The sequence below is a fragment of the Apodemus sylvaticus genome, chromosome 1, assembly GCF_947179515.1.
Source record: "Apodemus sylvaticus chromosome 1, mApoSyl1.1, whole genome shotgun sequence".
Classification (NCBI taxonomy): Eukaryota; Metazoa; Chordata; class Mammalia; order Rodentia; family Muridae; genus Apodemus; species Apodemus sylvaticus.
This window is the reverse complement of record NC_067472.1, coordinates 37,435,373-37,459,338: the sequence shown is the minus strand read 5'-3', so window position 1 is coordinate 37,459,338 and position 23,966 is coordinate 37,435,373. Positions and strand designations below refer to the sequence as shown.

Genomic DNA, 23,966 nt, shown 5'->3' with positions numbered 1-23,966 from the left:
GATCCGTAACAGAGAGAGAGGGGAAGAGATTGAAGCAGTGAATATCTGTCTGTTGACTCTAAAAGGCCAGGCTTAGTACCTGCTGAATTCTAACAGGCCTTTAAAAGAGAATTAGCACAAGTGCTCCTCAATTTAGTTCATAAAATAAAAAGGAAAGAAACACTGCCACCCATTTTCAAAGGTAGAATCCCTCTAGTACCAAACCAATTGAGGACACACACAGAAAATAGAAAATTATAAGGCAGCATCCCTGATGAATACACATACGAAGAGTCTCAATAAAAAACTTGAAAACTGAATTCAACTACACGTTACTACTCACCATGACCACACTGGAGTCATTCCAGGAAGCAAGAAGATTTTGACACATGCAGATCAATAAAAGTGGTGCATTTCATCAACAGACTCAAGGATGAGAATCATCACATGATCATCGTGAGAGATGTGGAAAAGCCTCCAACCAAGTCCAACATCCTTTTCATGAGGAAGTCCTGAAGAAACTCAGAATAGAAGGAACAAACCCCAATATAGAAAAGGATGTAAATGACCTTTACCCCACCTTATTCTAAATGGGTGGTGGAGCTGAAATCATTCTTTGTAAAATCAGAACGGAGCCAAAGGTGTACACTTTCTCTGTTCTTACTCAGTATGGTCCTTGAAGTCTTAGCCAGTGCAATAAGACAAGAGAAGAGGATGAATACAGTTAGAAAAAGAAGCAAATGATCCTGACCTATATCATGGATGATATACTTCTGCACATGACAGATTCTGAAGATGCCCCAGGAAAACTCTCAGCACTGGTCGAATGCTTTCAGCAAAGCCACAGGGCACAAACCAACACGTACAAATCATCAGTTTTTTTTCTACCCCACAAACATGCATGCTGAGCAAGAAATCAGGAATGCAATTCAATCTATGAGAGTTTCAAAAAATTAGTGAAAGAGTTAGGAATAAACCTAATTAAGGAAAGAAAAGATTGCCACACTGAAAAGTTTAAAACTCTGAAGAACGAACTTGAGCAAGACACTAGCAGCACTGGGGTGTAGATTAATTAATTAATCAACATGATAAAAAATAATTTATTACTTTTTACTAATTGATCAATTAAAAATTAATTAAATTTTTATTTATTTGATTTTAATAAATAAATTAATTAATCAAAATAAAATAAAAAGAAGATACAGTAAATTGGCATCAATAATAAAGTGACCAAGGCTCTATTACTAAAAGCTATCCAATGCAACACCCCCAAAGTCCCGATGACATTCTTCACAGTAGTAGAAAAACAACCCTAAAACTCATGCAGAAGTACAAGGACCACAAATAGCCTAAGGAAAAAAGAACAGTGCTGGGGGTACCAGCACACCTGAGTTCATGCTCCACTGCAGAACCACAGTAACAAAAAATAGCACAGCACTGGTACGAACAGAGCCATGTGCTCAACAGAACAGATGGAAGACCCGGACACACCCCTCCACACAGCTATAGCTGCCTGCGTTTTCACAACATTTCAAAAACATACATCATAGAAAAGACTATTTTCTCAATAAATAGCGCTAGGGAAACTGGGTGTCCATGTGGATATCCACGTGCAGAAACAAGAAACTAGAGCCCTACCTCTCACCCTGTACAGAAAGCCCTTCAAAATAGATCGAAGCCTTAATGTGAGACCTGAGACTCCAAGACTGTTAGAGGAAAGCGTAGAGTGACCACGTCAAGAGCAAGGCCAGGGAAGGAAAGGAGTCCAACAGCTCAGGGAACAGTCTCAAGGACTGGCAGATGGGTTGTATGAAACGTAAAACTTCTTCACAACAAAGAAAACAGTCAAATGAAGAGAGTCAACAGAACAGGACAACGCCTTTGCTAATTCATAGTACAATGGGTAATTGGCTTATATACTTACAATATATATTTGACAATGGATATGTGTCTAGAATATATGAGTAATTAAAAACTGAGAGAGACATTAAAAGATAAAAATAAATCAGTGACATTAATAAAGTAACAGTGGCTCTATTACTAAAAGCTATTCAATGCAATCCCCATGAGTTACTAACAAACATGAAAAGCAGGACAGCATTCTTAGCCATTAAGGCTATTCGAATTAAAACTACAGAGCCTCCATTCACCCCATACCTACCGTAAGGAAAACTACCATAAGGAAAGTCACCAGACTACCATAAGGAACAAACGCCAGCCAGGGTCAGGGAGAGAGGAGTCAGCAGACCATGTTGGTGGGAATGTAAACTGATATTACCGCTATAGAAAAAGATATCTAAACAGCTGTACCACTCCTCAGAGCATGCCCAGGAGGTGCAGGTCAGCATTCCAGAGAGACATTTGCAGTTCTGTGTTCACTGAAGTATGATTCACAACTGACAAAGCATGGGGTCAGCCTGGGGGGAAGTGTTCAGCATAAAGAATGAAGTTGTGTTCTTTGCTGAAAAATAGATGCGACTGGAAGTAATTCCATTGGGCAAAATAAGCCAAATTTGGTAAGATAGTAGTATTACACTCTATTCTCATGTGTGGATTCTAGACCTCAAAAAGATGCATAAGACCATGTGTATGGGTTTGGTGTGTGTGTGTGTGTGTGTGTGTGTGTGTGTGTGTGTGTGTGTATTAGTGAGCACGAGAATGTTTGAGTATGTATGAGTATGTGAGTGTGTGTATATGTGTATGTGTTTGTGTAAGTGTATATGTGTATCAGTGAGCATGAGAATATGTTTTTGAGTATGTGTGAGTATGTGAATGTGTGTATATATGTGTGTGTTTGTGAGTGTGAGTGTATATGTATATTAGTGAATGTAAAATATTGTTTGAGCATGTGTGAGTATGTGGATGTGTGTGTATGTATGTGTTTGTGTTTGTATGTGTGTGTATGTAGGTGTTTTTGTGTATGTGTGTGTGTATGTGTGTGTATGTGTATGTATGTGTATGAATGACACAAAAGCAGACTGAGGGAGGAAGGAGACTGTCAGAGTGAGGGACGGAGAGATGTGGAGAGGCTTCATATCAAAGTATACAACATACTGTAAAGAAACTGTCTTTGTGGAACTAAGACTGTACAATGACTAAAAGCCAATGCAAGTGGATGGAGAGCAGAGGCTAAAGACCAGGAGAAGGTTGTCAGGGCCTAATCGTTTCCTGGTAGCAGCTGTAGAAGTAAAGGAAATTGTTCAGTGTGTCACGATAAAGTGCTAGTGACTTGCATTCATAAGTGTTCATCTGCTTCGTCATCTAAACTAATTCTTAAAGAAATGCACTTTTAACTGCTAGACAGGAGACCGAGGTAGAGCTCAGAGGCCAGGCACTTGCCTCATGTGCTTCATGAAGTCATGGACTCCATCCCTGGCACAGTAAAGAATTAGTTAATGAATAAGTTAATAAAATTGGACATGGTGTATACATGTAGACACATTTTATAGTGTGTTTACTTAAAATGAAAATTTTAAAAACGATCTTGTCCAGTAACAAAAATTCTTCCAACTAGACAGAGTATAGTGGGGAAAAAACTCATGGAATACTACTTAGCCGTTAAAAAGTAATTATTTATTAATTGTCCAACTGCAGCGAACGTAGTGAGCGGCCCACAAAAATTCAGTAGGGAGTCACAGGAGAGGGAAGAACACTAGAAGTGAGGGAGAAGTAGGTTTCTGTCCTACATGGGTTTCTGTTTCTGGAATAAAACCATGACAGAAATCAACTTAATGAGGAAAGGGTTGGTTTCAGCTTACAACTCCTAGGAACATTCCTTCACGGAAGGAAGCCAGGGACGTACTCAAGTCAGGAACTGGAGTCAGGAGCTGGAGAAGAGACCTTGGAGAGATGATGCTTCCTGCTTCTCCTTCACTGTTCCACCATCTTTATTACACAGCACAGGCCCACCTGCTAAGGAATCGCACTGCCCTTAGTGGACTAGCCTTCTCTACATCAATTAGCAATCAGAAAAATACCTCCACAGATGACCCCACCAGCCAACCTGATGGAGGTCATTCTTCTATTGACATTCCTTCTTCCTAGGCTAGCCTGCTTTGTGTCAGGTTGATGAAAACAACACAATAAACAAGGTATGATGGCCCAGTCTATGAGTTCCCAGCAGCCTCCTCCCCTGCCCACTCCTAGCATTGTCCAAGAGCTCATGAGGAAAGTGACTACTGTGGTAAAGAGATTAATCATTAACTCTGAAGCGTGGTTTCTGTTCAGCTAGGCTGATCTGCCCTCATTCCCTGCTGGGTGTCCAATCATCTGATAGTAGAGGTCAACCCCATGTTGCAATAGGGCAGCATTCCCGGGATGATGAGCCAGGTAGCAGGTTGATTCATTTGGACCAGTTCCATCATGGAAGGTCAGCGCTTTGTGTTAACATGGACATACAGAGGGGAAGACACAGGGAGAGACAGAAGGTGAAGACAGAGGCCAAGATGGCTGTGGCTGAGCAATGTGGCCACAAGCCCAGGAAGCCAAAGAATGCCAACCACCACCAGAAGCTAGAAGAAGAGCCATGGAACAGAGCCTTCCAGAGAGTCTCCAGGGAGCGCGGCCCTGCCAATGCCTTCATTGCAACTTCTGGGCTCCAGATCTGTGAGAAAACTAAGTTGCTGTTGTTTTAAGCTTAAGTGGGCCATTTGTTATGGTAGACTTAACGAATTAATACAAAATCTGCAAACGAATATAAAATCAGTACCCTTTTCTACAGCTGCCACAACAAACTGTCAACAACATAGTGACTAAACCAAGAGCATGTTGGCTTCTTGGAGTTCTGAAGACCTGAAGCACAAAACCAAAGTGCCCCCCAAAGATGGCCCCTGGAGAGGGGCCTCCAGCACCTCTCTAGTTTCTGGTATCTACCTATGACTCTGGTCTGTCTTCTCATAATCTTCTCCTCTGTGTGTCTATGTTGTTTCCTCTTCCATTAACCTTCCCTCTCCCAATTAATCCAAGACAAACGTCATCGGACAAGTCACGGCTTTTGACATCTAGCAATTGTTAAGATAAATGTACATTTGAGGCTTATGGAATAAAAGGAAGGCACCCACTTTGAAACTACATATGAGTCTTGTACCATGGCTTAGTTCTATCTCTACTGCTGTGATAAAACATCCATGAACAAAAGCAACTTGGGAAGGAAGTTAGTTATGTCATATTATAATTATATGGTCCGTTATTGAAAAAAGTCAGGGCAGGGACTCAAGGCAGGAACCTGGATGCCTGAGCTTAGGCAGAAACCATGGGAGAATGAACACTGCTTGCTTACTGTCGTTCTTCTGTGACTTGTTCAGTCTTCTTTTTTTTAATTAATGTATTTTATTCTATTCATATAAGTACACTGCTGTTCTCTTCAGACAGACCAGAAGAGGGAATCAGATCCCATTACAGATGGTTGTGAGCCACCATGTGGTTGGTTTCTGGGAATTGAACTCAGTACCTTTGGAAGAGCAGCCAGTGCTCTTAAGCACTGAGCCACCCCTCCAGCCTCCCAGTCTTCTTTCTTTCTTTCTTTCTTTCTTTCTTTCTTTCTTTCTTTCTTTCTTTCTTTCTTTCTTTCTTTCTTTCTTTCTTTCTATCTTTCTTTCTTTCTTTCTATCTTTCTTTCTTTCTTCTTCCTTCCTTCCTTCCTTCCTTCCTTCCTTCCTTCCTTCCTTCCTTCCTTCCTTCCTTCCTTCCTTCCTTTCTTTTTGGTTTTTGGAGACAGGGTTTCTCTGTGTAGCCCTGGCTGTCCTGGAACTCACTCTGTAGACCAGGCTGGCTTCGAACTCAGAAACCTGCCTGCCTCCCAAGGACCTCTCAAGTGCTGGGATTAAAGGTGTGCACCACCACTGCCTGGCCCCAGTCTTCTTTCTTAAACCACCAAAGACAACCTGCCCAGAGCTGGTATCACCCAAATGGGCTGGGCCCTCTTAGACATGTCCACAGGTAAACATGATGGAGTCATCTTATCCACTGAAGCCTCACTTCCCAGATTCTTCTAGCTTGTGTCAAGTTGGGGAGCAGGCGGCAGGATGTACCATTTAACTTCTGTGAGTTTAGTGTCTTTATCTGCAAAGTCAAAAGTGTTCATTTAAGGTTCTATAGGAAAAACACTTTAAAATTAGACATGGCACAATATAATACCTCTGTCTTCCCTGAACCCTGCACTTATTAAAATTATTTTTTCTAGATAGCAGATTCTCATTTAGCTCTCTGTTTCACTTTCTGGGAAAGTCTTGAAATGGGAGGGGGTAATTGGGAAATGGGTGGAGGGAAGAGGGCTTATGAGACCGATGGGGAGGGGGGAACTGGGAAAGGGGAAAGCATTCAGAATGTAAACAAAGAATATAGAAAATAAAATAAATAAAAATAAAATAAATAAATAAATAAAAATACAGGAGAAATTAAAAAAAAGTACCACCGTCTGTCAAAGACAGACAGCCCCCTTGCAAAGAAACTATGGTCTGCTTACCTAACTGGCTTTGATTTTTGAGTCCAGACTGAAGGGCAACATCTGCCTTGTGTTTCTGAGTAAAACCAAGACTCAACTGGGGAGGGCAAACTATGGTATGCCTAAGTCCCTACTCTGAACCTCTCACTGCGTGGCTTTGGCTGGATCTAAGAATGACCCTGGCTGCCTTGGCTGGATCTAAGAATGACCCTGACTGGGCCCCACAGAACCAGACTCCCCTGAAGGGACCTTAGTGCCACTATTTCAGTTTCTGCTTGGAAAGAAGATGAGACCAACCCCAGTTCCTTGAGATTCACAGCACAGGAGGCAGCCAGGCAGAGGGGAACCTGTGGGGAAGAGACATCACTCTGGACTCTTCAGATATGTAAATGGGGCATGTGTCTTCCCAGATTCAAAGCTAAGGAGAGAGGTGGCTCCCACTCTGCTGGGACCTGAACTACTTGGAGGAAGAAGACATGACAGTGACTCCTCATGCTGCTTTGTGTTTGTTCTCCTACCGACACCAAGACCTCTCACCAAACCTTCAATATCACTTGCTTATATTGCTATGTTTTCACCCAAGGAGGGACATGGCTAGAGATGAGGGAAGGGAGATGCCCTTCCACTGGTCGCAGACCAGCGTCCTAAGATGGAAGCAATATGATATAAAGCTCTCCTAACCACTTCCATTCCTTTCCATCATGTGACTACAACTAATTTATTATTTTTTATGCTCTTATTTCAGAATGCTAACAACTGTTCTCCTAAATTAGATTTAGTATAAGTTCATTTTCCAATTAGCTCCAACTAAAATCCTTGAGAGCGGCGACGTGCCATTTCAACCCTAAGGCTGGATTTTCGGAATAGATACAGAACCTGGGCGCTGAGTGAATTCCCCGGTAACATAAGGCTAAGAAAAGCAGATTGGTCTCGTGTGTGAACTCTCTCGAGAAAAACACTCCCGTGTAACTCTCCTTTAGCTTTAAGTAAGACATTTGTTAAAAGGGAGAGAAGTGTGACACTCTCTGGTGTCTCCCACTCCAAGGGTCACTGCCCTAGAATGGAATCACATGACTTAATGGGCTGTATCCTAGAAATCCATCAGGGAAAGTGAAGAGAGTAATAAACAGATGCTTCCTGCATGCTTCACAGAGTGTTGTGCAGGGCCACACAGATGCCACAGTGTCCCCCATGAGGTACTGTAGCTAGTAATGTATACAAAGGCGCCTGTTTCCTGTCTTCTTTGTTTAACACACACACACACACAGAGAGAGAGAGAGAGAGAGAGAGAGAGAGAGACCCAAGCCAAGCTGCCAGAAACATGAATACTAAGCCTTCAGTCTTTAAGTCCCAGCTGTCAGAGAGGGATGCCAACCCTTAAGGAGTGCTTCGTGAGTAAGGAGATGGATGGCTCAGTGGAATTTAGACAAATAACAGACTCAAGGCAAGGCATGGATGTGGTTACCCAAACATCAAGGGACTTCTCCACTTGCAGATGGATAATTGTCAGCTATGTATGCTTTCTTACATGGGGACCAGATGGGAACAACTGGATGCACCCCCGGCTTCCTGAACCTTTGGAAGACATCGCACACACTCTGGAGCTGGAAGGAGGAATGAGGGTACATCTGAACCAACCCAACACAGATTCCTCATGCAACTCCTAGTGTCTGAACATGTGAAGAAAACTCCCAGGCATATAGAAGTTTGGCCCACACTATGTTGTTCAATCAACCCATTTTGAAAATCTTACCAAGACCATGAAATCTAATTGCTTTCAGCTGCAAAACTAGAGTTAAAATGGGAAGTTATGCCCCGGCTAGCAATCAGGTAGTTACATGCTTAGAGGATGTTCAGAAGCCTTATCCTTGAGCCTGACTCAGTAAATTGCCAACATTCTATGAGGTAAGTCACCCCCATAGACAAAGGATAAAAATCGCCAATGTCTGCTGTCCCTCCCTGGTGAAGAAGGCAGAAGGGAGTCCCAGAGCCATCTGAGACCTCACTCCTCTGCCTCTGTGACTCTGGGTAGGATCCCGAACCCCTCTGTACCTCAGTTTATATATCTAAAGGATCTAAAAGATCATGTGATGGGAGCAAGAAAAGCAATATAGCTCACCTCCAGGCCCCAGGGCCCAGCACCGAGCAATCCCTTCAGCACATCCCACTCCCTTTCTCTAGCGGGTACATTTCCTGACACCGAATGAATGAATGAATGTGTCACTATCATCAGGCACTAACTGGAAATACTCTTCTCCTAGGTCAGTATAAAGTACACAATAACAAAATAAAAACTGTCTGTAATCCTTTCACCTATAACAACTGTGGTCAACATTCCCAGGCACAACCTTGACGTCCACCTATCTCAGTTGTCTTCACACACTGTGACAAAAGAGACTGCTGTTTAATCTGTGTGTCTGTCTGTCTGTCTGCCTATCTATCGTGTGTGTGTCTGTGTGTGTGTGTGTGTATGTGTGTGTGTGTGTGGTTGTGTCTGTATGTCTATATGTCTGTCTGTCTGTCTTTCTGTCTGTCTCTCCCTCCCCCTCTCGTGTGACCGTGTATATGTCTGTCTGTCTGTCTCTATGTGTTTCTCTGTCTCTATCTCTGTCTTTATCTCTCTCCCTCCCTCCCCTCTCTCCCTCTCTTCCCCTCCTGTGTGTGTGTGTGTGTGTGTATGTGTGTGTGTGTGTGTGTACTTACAGCTTATAAAATCATAGGTTTCTCAAACATCCTCAGTGCTGGTAATCCCATCTCCATCTGCTCTCCGTCCTCCCCTCCCCTTCCTCACTTTACCCCCCACCCATTTTGCCCTTCCCCCATACCATCTCTCCCTTGAAATCTTTCTCCCATTCTTCTACCCTTTTGCCCCCTTTCTTCTTTCCCAACTTGTACAAAAACTCAAAGTCAAACCCACAAATCTAAAGACTCGAAGCTACATTTAGGGAGGACACGTGGCATGCGTCTTTCTGGGCAATCCTATCTTTTTATGACACTGAATGATCTTCTCAATATAATTGTAAAGGGCGTCTATTCTTCTGTTGTTTAAATGGACTATTATGGATGAATATAAAAGTATTTTGCCTCAAGTTTTTATAAGTAAAATAATTACGTGTTTGGAAGCTGAAGCTATGGCGAAGTATAACTTAAACTGGATATTATTTGCCAAAAAATAAGAATCAAGTCAGCCCATAGAATGTGTCCATAACTACAGTGTCCTTTTCAGCCACCAAACCTGCTCACTAAGAAGCTGCCAGAGGGAGTGACAGCCCCACCCACCCAAATCTTCTTCCGTGTCCTCCTCAGCTCCCCGCTGACCCTGTCCTCTGGCGTGTTCCAGAATGACTTATCGCTGTCACTGAGATCAGCTCTGACACGCCCGTCCTTGTGAGAGAGGCCTGCCTCAATCTGTCAGACACACAACTCCTATTCTTCCTCTCACTCCATCATCGGTTCTACTGAATGTTCTAGAAACGCGGGTCTCTAGGAAAGAGCTGCATATCTATTTTGGTTCTATAATGTCCTCAACCATCTCTGACATTTGGGATTCTGCTCTATCCTCTGTGTCGGTTAGTGTCCCTTGCCAAGCTGACAAACTCTCAAATCACTTAGAGAGGGGCCTCTGGGCTCGCCAGGGAAGGGAGATCGTCTTGTTTACATTAAGGCTCGTCTTTTTAAAAAATTTTTAATTGGTTATCCTACTTATTTACATTTCAAATGTTATCCCCCTTCCGGGTTTCCGCTCTGCAACCCCCATATCCTACCCACTTCCCCCCTGCTTCTATGAAGGTGCTCACCCACCCACCCACCTACCTACTCCTGCCTCACCACCCTGACATTCCCCTGCTCTGGAGAATCAAGCCTCCAAAGGACCAAGGTCCTCTCCTCCCATTGATGCCTGACAAGGCCATCCTCTGCTACATATGCAGCTGGAGCCATGGGTCCCTCCATGTGTATGCTTCAGTTGATGGTTTAGTCCCTGAGAGCTCTGGGGGGTCAGGTTGGTTGATAGTGTTGTTCCTCCTGTGGGGTTGCAAACCCCTTCAGCTCCTTCAGTCCTTCCCCTGACTGGATCAGGCCATTCCTTCAGCAGAGAACCCAGGTCTGTATGAAGTAGAGAAGAGAGAACAGAGTGCCTCCTGGCATGCATTGGTCTGTCCGTTGCCTGGGTTGGAATGCAGTGTGGCCAGCTGTTTCCAGTTCCCGCTGCCAGGATTCCCCTCCAGGATGAGCTCTGTCCTTTGAACCCTGAGCTCAATTTAAGTTGTTTGACTCATGGCAACTTATACAGCAACAGATAAAGTAATGAAGACTCCTCTTAAACATATTTAAGGGAAAAAAAATACAGTTTTGCAGAGGTTGAAAGAGTGGGCCCTGGACAGATACTACTTGATAAAGTAGAGAGAATGCACACATTATATCCACACCCATTTTATAGGTAGACTTTACATAAAGGATTTCACATAAAGTTTTAAAAATCTCTTTAAAGTTGCATATTTTCTTTGAATACTTATCAGCAGTCCATTAAAATTCATGTACATGTGTTTTGTTAAATGAATCTCCTCAGACCAGTTTCTGCCTGATTGGGAAGTAGTAACTGCCCATTTCCTAAATGGCCCCACCCTTCATCCTATGTTCCACTGAACTGGTGAACTAAAGACCTCTGCAATCAGATTTACAGCTCAGCAAGATTAAACAGTTTACTGTTATTTATGACAGCCGGTCAAGGTCTTCTGCGTCTGCATCTGTCACTGATCGTTTGAGAGCTCCCTTCCAAAGAACAGCATGCCTCCCCACCAAACACCGAGCAGAGCTGGAGACACAGGCCCCTCACAAATATTTTAACCAAGGGCTTGAAAGCGAGGTGAGCCCCCACAGCTGTGCAGTTTCAGACTCCTCGGTTGATTAGCTAGATTAGCGTGGAGTCTCACAGCCTCTGCTGGGCCTGTTCCTCTCAATAATCCCTCACATGGCCCCCAGCCCATTGGGTCAAAAAAAATCTTCATGAAATGATCAGATTACGGTCTGGCTTCAGGAAAGGGCAGTGGGATCAGGCCTGGATTGACGTCTTCACAAAGACTGAGGAAGGTCAAACTTGGTGTTGAAACAGCTTGCTTCCTTCAGGAGACACAACACACAGACTGGGTCAGGAAGGTGATTTAGGTTGAGTCAGTCTTGCGGGGAACAACTGCCACCACTCAAGGACCATTCAGAGGAGCACATGTGTGTGTAGATGCAGCTGGCCAGGGAGGGGACAGTATCTGCAGCAGTTGCCACCCAGCTTGCCAGTAGCCTGGAGAAATGCCAAGAGTCAAGAGGAAGCCATAGGAAGCAACTGTGGTCAGCAGACCAACTCGGGAGCCTCTGGTTAGAGAAACCACAGTTAAAAAACACACGCTGCCTCCTTTTCATCAAAGCAAAATATTTTGCTTGTGTTATGTGAGTGTACAAAACATAACTCTTAATAATTCACTACATTAAGCCACCGAGCACCTTAGAAAGTGTGCGGGTAAGTAGTGTGTTCATCTAAGAGGCAGTGCTGCGGATGTTTAAGTGCATTTGTGAAAGCCCATATTCAGCAATGCTCACTGCGGCACTTTGCTAAGAGAATGCTAGAAAACAATCTATACATTCCATAACATAACAGAGAAGTGGCAAATGACTTAGGTCATGGTGATACAATGATGCTCTTAAAATCTGAAAACAGAGGAAGGGAGATGATATTTGGTACCAGAAATGTGGGAATGGTGGCTTGCTAAATGGAGAAACAATCACAGGGAAAGCATGACCCTATTTTTTGTATAGAAGATCAAATAAGGCTAGACTCTAAACAGTTACAGTGGGTACATCTGTGTGTGCCTGTGGTAGAGTGAGGAAAAGGGCCCCTTTGCATTCTGTTTTACACACTTTCTAATTGAAGCAGCCATCATATATATATATATATATATATATATATATATATATATATATATATATATATATATAATCGATGAATATATATTTATTCATTGATTTCATTATTAAAGTCATTAATCCAGGCACAGGGAAGATAGGCTAGAGGATCATATGAGCTTACAGAGCCAGCCTGAGCAACACAAACTACCCTCTATCTCAGTAACCAACAAATTAACCATCCATCCAACCAAACACACAACAAAACTAACACACCAACAGCAACACACAGCCTTTCATGAAACACGGTAAAAACAGGAAAAGGTCTAAATTTTATCTGCAGTGCTGTTGCTTACAACCTGAATGACCAGGGAAAATCACTCAGCCTCAGAGTTGGCTTATAAAAATGGAGAGCAGTGACTGATTTTTATAAAGACTCTTATTAGTTAAGATATTTACTGCCCGGCTAACTTAATAGTTGTATCTATTAATGTTCCCTAACAATATGTAATAAACATGACAACTTTCCCCCAGCTGTACCAACTCTTGAGTATTTTCAACATTCTTAACATATCAATTCTTTTTATTTAGATTTATCTGGTTACAATAAAGTTAATTACCCTCTTTGTGCATTTGTTAGTGACAATTTTTGTATTAAGTTGTTGGCATTTTCTTCTTGATTTGGAAGAGTGCTTCTACATTAGAGACACAAACCATTAGTTTTAAAACTTCCCTCTCAGTATATTTTGAGATCTTTTATTGACTAAACTAAACTTTGTACCTCTGGTTTCATATTTTGTTTTCCATTTTCCTTTTTCCTTTGGCAATCTTAAGTATAACACTAGATAGCACTAGCTAGAAATCAGGAATCCTGCTAGATGAAAACAATAAGAAAAGCAATAACAATATTATGTTTGTACAAAATGCTTCTTAGTAAAGACTTGGAAATAGAAAAGTCAAAACCTTCACGACTCCAGGCCAAGGGAAAGATCCTCTTTGATGGTTGAGTGTTCCTGAATTATTTTCTCTTTGTACAAATATAGACATTGCTCCAAAAGATGATGTCACTAAAAACCATAAGAGGTACATGATAGGACCCAGAAAGAGGTACATTTAAGGACCCAGAAAACATGAGCTTTTGCTTTTAAAAGTTTTTTTGTATATTATAGATATGCATTTACTCATAAACAGCAGAGTAAATCAGATGAAAGGATTTAAATGCCCCTTTGACTAGGTAAGCCCAGCAGTGTAAGGACACTGGCCAGGCTGGAGCGGTTCAGATCTCCCCATAAGGCTATTATTGGCTGATGCTGACACTGAAGACCTAGCTCTCTACCTTCATTTTTATATCCCTGGGATAACCAGATCCATTTTCTCCTGCATACTATCCCCCAAGTAATCTCATTAAAATTCTCTTCCATACTTCATATTGCTGTGTTCTAGAAATGGGCAGGACGCTAAAATCAGAGTTAATGTTGATGATTCAATACCTATGTTTGAGCTGCTCCAAAAGTTGATCCCAAGGCCTAATCTTCAGCTCTATAAGGAAATTAGCAAACTTGCAGGGTTCACAAAGGGTTCCATCAAAACAGACCTTTGATCAAAAATGATTCTTAGGACAAGTTTTACACATAATGTTGTGGATGTGTGTCTGCTTTTCAGTAAACACCATTATATTTTATCACAAGATCTAATAGAGCAGTTTGGTTGAAAACACCATCTGGGTCTCTGGATATATTAACCAAAGCTTAAAATAACCTCCCAGCAACTGGGAGGGCCCAGCTGTTCTCCAACTCTCCCGTTCCTTTAACTCCCCCAGAAACAGAGAATAAGGACACGAGAGGTTGCAAGCGTCAGTCATGCACTGGTCTCCCAGAGAAATGGAGACATCCAAGGCTCCTGTGGTGTGTTGCTGCTCCCAGGAGATTTGCCTGTTACACACTCAGGTATGAAGATCCCGAAAGGGCAGGAAGGCAAAGTTATGGAAGGTTCCTTTGGGGTTTCTCCTGAGTTGCACCACGAGCCTGCTTTCCCTAATGTCTGTGCTAACAAGCACTATGGTAGCTTGTTCTGTGCGCCAGTTCTATAATGAACACTAGCTAAAAACGCGACACAAGCAGTCTTCCTCTAGAGGCAAGATCCTGGGTCACCCGACCTCAGACTTTCAGATCTAATGCAGAGAAGAGGCCCTAGTCTTGAAGTGCAGGGTGTGACTCTTACTTCTTCCTCGGCATGCCCACCTACCACCAGTACAGCCCTGCCTGGGGGACAATCCTAAATCCCCAGCTGACTCAACCTGCCTCCAAAAGATTTCACTGACAGTGACCTGCCCTTCCCTTTGTTTATCATTGCTGATTCTCTTGGTGTCAGTACCATTAGTTTATAAGTCACCAGCAAATGGACTTTCTCTTGGCTGAAATGTACAATAAAGCTGTAAAGTTTTTGACAAGGGACCCATGACAGGCTTCATTCAATACATATGGTTTAATCGTAATTATCTAAGATACACTCAGTTGGCCACCACAATTCTTCTTCTTTTTTTTCCTTTTTTGCTAAAGCATGTTATGATTTGAAGCCAAGATGTCTCCCAAAGGCTCATGTGCTAAGAAAATTAGTTGTGAGTTCATGGACTTTGGGAGAAGTGATTCAGTCCTGGGGGTTTCCACCAAGGTTAAGACCTTGATGGAGTCATAATATAAAGTTAAGGTAGGTAGGGCCTATTTGGGAGATGTGAGTAACCAGGAGCATGCCCTAGAAACACATATCCTGTCCCTGGTTCCCTCCTACATCACTACATTTTCTCCTCACCACAGAGGTCAGGAGGACAACTTTGATTAGCCACATGATCCTGTCACCATGGCCTTTTGGTTTATCATGGACCCACAGCAAACTGACCACAAACTGACACCCTAGAAACACTGGGATAAATTAAATCTTTATCCCTAACACCATAAATCAGGCGTTTGTCGCAACAATGAAAACTGACCAACATGGTGTCTTAAATGTTACAACGTGCATTCTAGAACAAGGCTTGATTGGACTCTCAGGGTAAGTCAGTGATCTGAAGCCAATTTAACCACAACTGGCTTCTAGGCATGCCGAAAGGCTAGTGTGTCCAGTCTGCAATTTGAGTGGCAGAGCAAGGAAAACAAATTCTGCCTTCCAGCTGCTGACCCAAAGCCATTTCTACCATCCTGTTAACTCCGAGGTTATCATACTCAGAAATCTTGTGAGGATTTTCCATGAATGTGCTTGAATATTTGATGGTGTAAAGCATTGAAAGAACCGGAGTTGTTGTTTTTTTTTTCTTTGTTCACTTCTGGTTTTGATTTTAAGTTTTTTCTTTTTCATGTATACAGGTGCTTTGTCTGCACGGATGCCTGCATAACAGAAATGGGCATTGGATTGTTGAGTTGCAACGCAGGTGCTGAACATTGAACTCGGGACCTCTCCAAGAGCCACCAGTGTTCTTAACCACTAAGCCATCCCTCCAGCCCCAGGATCCCAGAATTGTTAAACACATAGAATTTTTTATTCTTCAAGAAAAGAACAATGATGCCTGGTTCCCCTGAAGGCTAGAATGGATGTTGACTAACAACCTGGTGCTGTTTTGTTATTCTGTGGAGCCAGACTTTGGATCCCACAAAACCCTGAGCATTGTTTCAGTCTCTCTGTGAGTAGAACCCATCGTTAGGACAGAGGCCTCTGGTACTTTGCATCCTCCATCAATGGACTATATCTTTATGCTTATCATAAATCCTTCCTCCCTAGGCCCTTCCCCTGAGCTCTGTTTATCAGTCCACAGATGTCATTGTCTTGTAACAGACAGATGCTTTGCTCCAGAGGTGTGCATTGCAAAGGAGCTGTCTGCCCCCTGAAGCTTTGTCGTGGTACCTGGATCATGGAGCGTTCTTCCCAAGGTTTACTGTGTTTAAATGTGTAAGGAAGATAAACCGCAAGGTCGGACTCCAGAAGTTCTGATCCCGCTTCTGCTCAAGTGTTCCTGGCCTGCATGTCATTCTTCACCTAGCACAGATCATCCTCCTGCTGGCTCTGATGCTTGCAGGGACCCCAACATGACAACCATATTTAATCTGCAGATACCCTGGTATAGACCAGACCGACTCTAATTTTAACACGCAAGCAGATGGGAAATGCTATGTTTCAGAGCAATGCTATCCAACATCATTGCCATTAACTACTTAGGACATTTCAATTTCAACTTTATTTTATTAAGATGAAATGCTATTACTCACTTATACATCTCATTAAATACATAATTCATTGTATTTCATTAAATATATAATATTTATCTATCTGATATAAAATATATAATATTAAATATAAATAGATAATTCATATATATTTCATTAAAATGAAATAAAATAGAAAGCTCATTGGTCACACTAGCTACATTTTAAGTGTTCAACTGTCACACTCGGATAGAACACAGGACAGTGCCGAATCCAAAACAGTCCCACCATCAGAGAAGCTATTAAATATCATCTCCAGAGAAGGAAGATCTCAGTCACCTCTTGGTCTGCTCACTAAGGACAAGTGCAGAGAAAGAAAATTTTAGAAAATCCCAGAACATCTTGAGGAAAACACAGTGCCCAATATTAAAGATAGTTAGAACAAGTAACAAGATTCCAGCTGAAGAAAAATTTCATCCTACCTGCAAAGAGTGAATCACCCACCTAGAAAGGAACAAGTGCATTTTTACAGCAACTGTGCTTTCTTTACCTCTGAGGTGGCTCTGAGCAAGGTGGAAAAAGAGACAGGTTCAAAGATCAATTAGTTCCACACTAATCTTGTTCACACGATTAAATATATTTGCTTCTCAGTTCAGGCTCTGATTTTTTGCACATGACTGTTATTTTTCTTTCACTCTGGGGTGTGACACGGTTTGTGTCTTTTTAAAAAATTAAAATACTTCTCAGGAGTTTTTAAGTAATTTTATATAACAACATGGAAACCACAAAATTGAAAGAGCTGTGGCTATTGGTCAGTGGTAGAACATTTGCCCAGCATCCCCCCAAGGCCTGGGTTCATTCCCCAGTACTGAGTGGAGGGTAGAAAGCAAAAAGTATCCTCTCATTTACTTACTAAACCCAGTGAAATTGACTGTATAAAAAAAAATCTAAGATTTCCTGGTACATTCCCAAAAGTCAAAAGTGACACACATTCAGTTGTCATAAACTTTGTGGGGATGGCTATTTTCCCAAAATCCATGCTCTAAAGTTGGCAATGTGAAAAGAAGGAAAGAAACAGGGTGTCTCCTTTCCAGAAGGAATAACTTAGTAGCTCCATTGAAAGGACACGTCAGGGTTATAAAAGGATGTTCCCTAAAGACTGGGGAGTTAGCTCTGTCAGGAAAGTGCTTCCATTGCAAACATGAATACCTGAGGTCACCCCCATGTGAAAAGCAAGGTGTCCATTATCATCATGGCGGAAAGCATGATAGCATGAAGGCAGACATGGAGCTGGAGGAGCCCAGTGTTCTACTTCTTGATCAGAAGACAGTCAGAAGGAGACTGGAATTCCACACTAGACAGAGCCTGAGCATAGAAGACTTCAAAGCCCGCCCCCACAGAGACACACTTCCTCCAACAGGGCCACACCTACTCCAGTGAGACCACACCTCCTAATAGCGCCCCTCCCCGCGGAACAAGCATTCAAACTCATGAATCTATGGGGCCAAACCTATTCAAACCACCCAAGCCATGGGGCTGAAGAAATGCCCGAGAAGGTAAAGGTATCTGCTGCCACGCCTGAGAACCTGACTTTAATCCCCAGGGTCCACCTGACCCCAAACATGCTATGGTATACATGCCCCTGTCAACACACACACACACACACACACACACACACACGAATGCCAACTGATGAAATTTGTGAGTCAGAGAAACACTATTTTGAAGCCTCCAATGAAGTGGTTTAAGAGATGATCAGTAGTGGATTTTAAATCACCGAGTAAATATTGATAAGAAACCAAACTCGAAATTGTGTTCACAGCCCACACCGCCGCTGCTGTCTAACACCAGCAACTCCTCTCGCTTGTCAAGATCCCGCCTAAGGAGAAGCAAGGTAAGGAGGTGTCCATACCACGGCTCATACAAAACAGGCTGCCCCCAAATCCACCCATGGTAAATCACCCAGGAAGCCACTCGCAAGAGTGCACCCTCTACTGGAGGGATGAAGAAACCTCATCATTACAGACCTGGTACTGTGGTACTGTGATGTGTGTACTGTGATGAAATCAAACTCAATCAGAAGTCCACTGACCTTCTGAGTCTCAAGCGCCCCTTTCAGTGTCTGGTGCAAGAAATTGCTCCAGACTTCTAAACAGATCTGCGCATCCAGAGTGCAGCTATTGTTGCTTTGCCAATAGCTGGTTGGTCATTTTGAAGATACTAACCTGTGTGCTATCTATGACAAGTGTGTAACAATTATCCAAAAGATATCTAGCTAGCACATCACACTGGTGAAGAAGATACTTAAGAGTCCACTATGAGGGGAAACATTTCATTCTCAAAAAAAGTTTTCCTCTTCTTCCTGTCATCAGTAGTTCTAAATGCTAGATATTTTTCTATGGGGTCAAAAGGTGCCTAAGTGTGTGATTGCAAGTGGAAACAGAATCAGGTTTTGGCAGCTTCTTCATTTTCATTTGCAAGCAAATTTTTAAATGCTTGCAAATGCAAGGTATAAAGCATTATTGCAAGCAAAATGTTTTAGTGAGCACAACTCAACAGTTTGACGTTATAACCATTACATATAAACCTGTTGAAATTTTCTGGGGGAAAAAAAAGAAACCAGATATGCACACACTATAAAGTTGAACCTACAACTGACTAAAACCAAGGAAGGCATGGTGGGGCACAGGAACAGTGACCAGCAGGACTCAAAGTCCTCCTGTTGTCATGATTGGAAAGCTGAGACCACACAGCTTGTGCTTCACAAGATGCAGATAATTCAGAGACACCCCCCACCCCCGACCTCCAGAGTGCTGACTGATGTGCGGCTGCATTGGGATGAGAAGGAGATAGCAGGGAGACTGAGTGGATATTCCAAAGGCGATGCCACCTGAAGGACAGGGAGGGTGGAGCAGAAGAAAAGCTGAGTGTCTGAAAATCGAATATACTAAATTAACTACATTTTGTTTTTTCTTGGTTTGGTTCTTTCAGACAGTCTCACTCTATATAGCCCGAGTTGTCATCAGCCTCCCAAGTGATGGCATCAGAGGCTTGGACTGCCACATCAGGCTTTGAACTTCTCTCACTAAAAAGTAAGTTAAAACTGAATCTGTTGAACTTCGCAAATGGACTGAATGTTCCTTTCCCTCAAAATTCATACACTGAACACCTAAGGTGATGGTTCGAGGTAAAGCAATGTGGGAGCGACTAGGTGGTGAGGATGGAATTCCTGTCATTAAAATTTAGAGTCCTCAAGAATTAGCTAGGCCCTCCCACTCAGTGACACCACAGTAAGAAAGCACAGTTCTGTGAGCCAGCAAATGGGCCCTCACCAGACGCCAAAATAACCAGAGCCTAGACCTCAGGCTGCGGCCTCTAGAACTGCTTCGCAATGACTTCTGATGTTTAGACACTAGCCAGTTCGTGGCATTTTGTTACAGTAATTCAAGTGGACTAAGACACGTCTTCGGAACTAATTTCCAACAAGAAAAACGGGGTAGACTGAAAAGCTAAGTGGTGCCACTAAAGGGAATTTGAAAAGACTGGAAGAAATGTTCTGCAAGGCAACTGGACTGATTCTTGAACAAAACAACTTCCTAGACAGATTCACAAATAGACAGGCAAGCAGAAGAGTGTTCTCTACATTAAAAATTGACCTACATTAACCGAATGTAATGTTTATCCCTTGATTAGGAGAACATGGTTTGAGTGAATCACCCATAAAAGAATTTCAAAACAACTGAGTGAACCTAACTGTAGAGTTATAACTATATGGGGGAAGATCCTTATTTATTAAGAGATCCATACTGGAGAATTTATAGACAAATGCTATTTTTCTTAAGAAAATTTAAAATATTTAATCCAGAAACAATGGCACAAACATTATAAAATGTTTAGAGTCAAGACTATGGCTGCCAATAAATCCCATCTTGACTTTTCTGAAAGCTATACATTTTCATAAATTTAAATTTTTTTTATTTTACTTATCCTTATGCACACATTTATGTGTGTCACATGATGTGTGTATTGTCAGAGTACAGGCATGCACTATTCCAACCATAATTTTTAGTTTTTTACACTTATTTATTGTGTATTATGTGGGTACATACACATGCATATATATGTATATACGTATCTATCACAATGTGCATGTGGTGGTCAGAGGACAAGTTACAAATGTCAGTTCTCTCCTGCCACATGGGTTCTAGGAATCAAAGACAGATTATCAGGCCTCAAAGCAAGAGCTTTACTTGCTGAGCCATCTTTCTGGCTCTATACTAATAATTTTGTCCTAGAGTGTTCAAATTCCAAGTTATACAGTAGTGTGAAATATGGCAGCTTGAAGCTTGTGAACTAGTAAAATACATGTAATATGTTCATCATTTAGAAATTTCATAATTCTGGTCTTCTCCAGCAATCATATTAACAAATACCAAGTACAGCTTTTCTTAGAAAACTTCCTTGTAAAATTAATTATCTTAGTCAGTGTTCTCTTACTGGGAAAAGACATCATGAACACAGCAATTCTTATAAAAGAAAGGGCTGGATTGGGCGCTTGCTTACGGTTTCAGAGCCTTAGTCCGTTCTCACCATGGCAGGAAGCTGGGGACATGCAGGCAGACATGGTGCCGGAGCAGTAGGAAGACTTCTACATCCTGATCAGAGGCAGCAGACGAGAGAGACTGGGTCTGGCAGTGGTTCCTGTGACCTCAAAGCTCCACCCCCAGTGACACAATTCCTCCAATAAGGCCACACCTCCTAATCCTTTTAAAAAGTTCTACTCCCCGGTGACTAAGTATTCAACTACATGGGGCTATGGGGTGGGGGGGGGGGCATTCTTATTCAAACCACCACATTCACTTTTCAATCAAAACCAAACTTTTTCAGATAGAGGAATGACAGGCTACTTGATAATCAGACTTTCCAGTTCAGAGAGAATACATTCAAGTTTGCTACTTTTGTATCCTGGTTATGAGCATCCAGTCGGGAACCTATTTTAAAGGTGTTAGAAACCCAGATTCATCACCCCTCAGCCTCGTGCAGCCTATGGGTTAGAAGGCAAGTGAGTTCACATCCATTTTCAGTCACACAAGGACTAACATTGCTTATTATTTTCTAGTCCTGCCAAACTACATTTTTTTTCCTAGAGCCAACCATCTAACTATTCACTTCAGAACAAGTCTCTTGGAAGGTGAGGGAAAAAAATGAAGAGGAGACTGACCGGTCCAAGCCACTGTTGGAGATACAAATCAACAGCCATCTTCAATAACTATTCTGACCCACAATAAATACTGGGCAGGCTTCAGTCCTCTCACCCCCTGACAAACTGGAGTGTGGAGGAGGGTGAGAGTGTTACAGCGCTCCCAGGGCTCATTATCCTCCATCATGCCCAGGAATAGCTTTGTCAGACAAGAGGGAAAGAACATTTGTCAATCTCTCACCAACCCGACTCCAGCCAACATTCATCAATCCCAGGTGAAGAGCCAAAGATAAATACCAGTCTGCGATCGGCTCTAAACCTTCTGGGACCATTTCCCATGATTGCTTTTGGGATATTACAAAAACAAAAGTAACAATAACAAAAAACTCACAAAACACCTTTCCCCCCCACCATTCCATTCCTAAAAGGCTGACAAGAGAAAAGTCACAGTCCGAAGCATGAAGCATGGACAGCCCTAATGAAGAAACACTAAGGAGAAATGAAAACGGGGGTGGGGGGTGGGGCGAATGGCCAGAATCCACAGGACAGGTAATTATTCAGCTTTCACTTTTAAAGAGATACATCTGCAAGAGGCTTCACCCGAGGTCAAGTATCATGGGTGTGGATCTGATCGTGTTAACCAGGCTCAAATGCCTTTTCAAACCATATTTCCTACAGATAATTCAGAGACCCCCTAAAGTTTGCTAGTCACAAGTTTTGGTAACTGGATTTGGGGCTAAGCAGGGATGAGGTATGGAGAGGGAGAACAGAATGGATTTACCATTTGCCGCGGTGCTTCTGTCTGTAGGGTACGGAAGAGGGAGCAGACAGAAAGAAACTCAAAGTCTAAGGATCCAGGTTGCAGAAGAAAACTGCAGAGGTCTTAGGAGGAGGGAGAAGAAATTAGGATGCAGGTGGAAAGGAAGGGGACCAGCTTGTCAATGCTGTAGACATCTTGGGGGCGAGGCGGGGCGTGTTAGAAACTGCGTTAAGAATGCTACTGCAAGTCTCACTTTTATATACTTTTTAGAGAAAGACCTCCTGGAAACTGATAGCTGAGATTGCAAAGCCCCCAAAATCATCCAAACCACTCCTGTCCCAATCAAACTCACCACTAAAGGACCACTGGGCTAGAGTGGTGTGTTGGGGCCCACTCTTTGCCAAATAGCACATGGTTCAATACTGGAGTGTGTGCACGCAGATAATTGTTAAATTTAATAAGCTACGATTTGGAGAGAGAGGATTATGGCAATAATAATAATAATAATAATAATAATAATAGAATACCGGAGTGAGAGATCATGTTAGCAGACTCGAAAAAAAAGTCTGTGCTGGGAGGTGGGCAATAAACCGGTTGGAGGAATACAGGAAACCCAAGGCTGCGATGGAGTGGGAAATGGATGCGGAACGAATACAGCAGAAAGTACAACAGGTGCCTGAGAAGCCTGAGGTTCTAGCCCAGGGGCTTTGAGAAGGGCTGCCCCCTTTAAGGCCAGTGTCTCCCTGTGCCTGGTGGCTGCCAGTGCGCGGTATGGGAAGCCGGGCTGTGTAACCCGCAAACCGGGCGGGCGTGAGAGTCACTCACCCCGTTGGCCGCAGCCATCTGCACCACGATCTCAGTGGCCGTCCTGCTGAAGTACCTGCCGTCGCTGCCCACCACCATGGTGCAGCCCTGACGGTCGCGCAGGTCGATGGACGACAGCACACTCTGGATGAAGTTGGGCAGGTAGTTGCGCTGGCCCTCGAAGAGCCCTGTGGGCCGCCGCAGCCCGCCGCCGCCGGCCGGCCGCTGGTCCTCATAGGGCGCCGTGGGCACCGTCAGCACCGGGATGGGGCTCCCCTCCATGGCGCCGCTGGCCAGTCCTGCCGCGGCTGCGGGAGCCTCGGGGATCTGCCGCCCTCCCGGGCCCCCGCGGTCTGGCCTCGTTCCCGGCTCCGCCTTGCGCCCTCCCCGCCCCTTCCCACCCTCCCGCCGCTACTCTCAGATTGTCCCCTCAACGTCCCGGAGTGGAGTCTGCCTCCACCTTCAGATAGTTTTCTGCAGCCCAACTCCTTTCCAGAGGCTGGCCCAGCTGTCCTCGATTCCTTTCCTCAGCTTGCCTGACTTTGGGAGTGTCCCAAAGCCAGGCTCAAGGGCCAGCTCCTGTGTCCCCAACCACACCACACTCTTGAGTCTAGTGCCCCAGGACTCAGCCTTCCAGCTCCTCCCTGAGGCCCACTCTCCACAAGAAGACAGCCTAGCACTGGAGTCTGAGCTAGC

General features: G+C 43.3%; 1 protein-coding gene across 1 annotated transcript in view; it reads right to left on the bottom strand.

Annotated features, from left to right (window-relative positions):
* Window positions 1-23,637, bottom strand: part of Pgm5 (phosphoglucomutase 5) — a 193,203-nt gene extending 169,566 nt beyond the window's left edge. The window contains exon 1 of the mRNA XM_052188060.1: window positions 23,292-23,637. Coding sequence (XP_052044020.1) covers window positions 23,292-23,552 — 261 coding nt within the window. The 5' untranslated portion in view covers window positions 23,553-23,637. The remainder of the gene's footprint in view (window positions 1-23,291) is intronic.
* Between the last annotated feature and the right edge of the window lie 329 nt (window positions 23,638-23,966).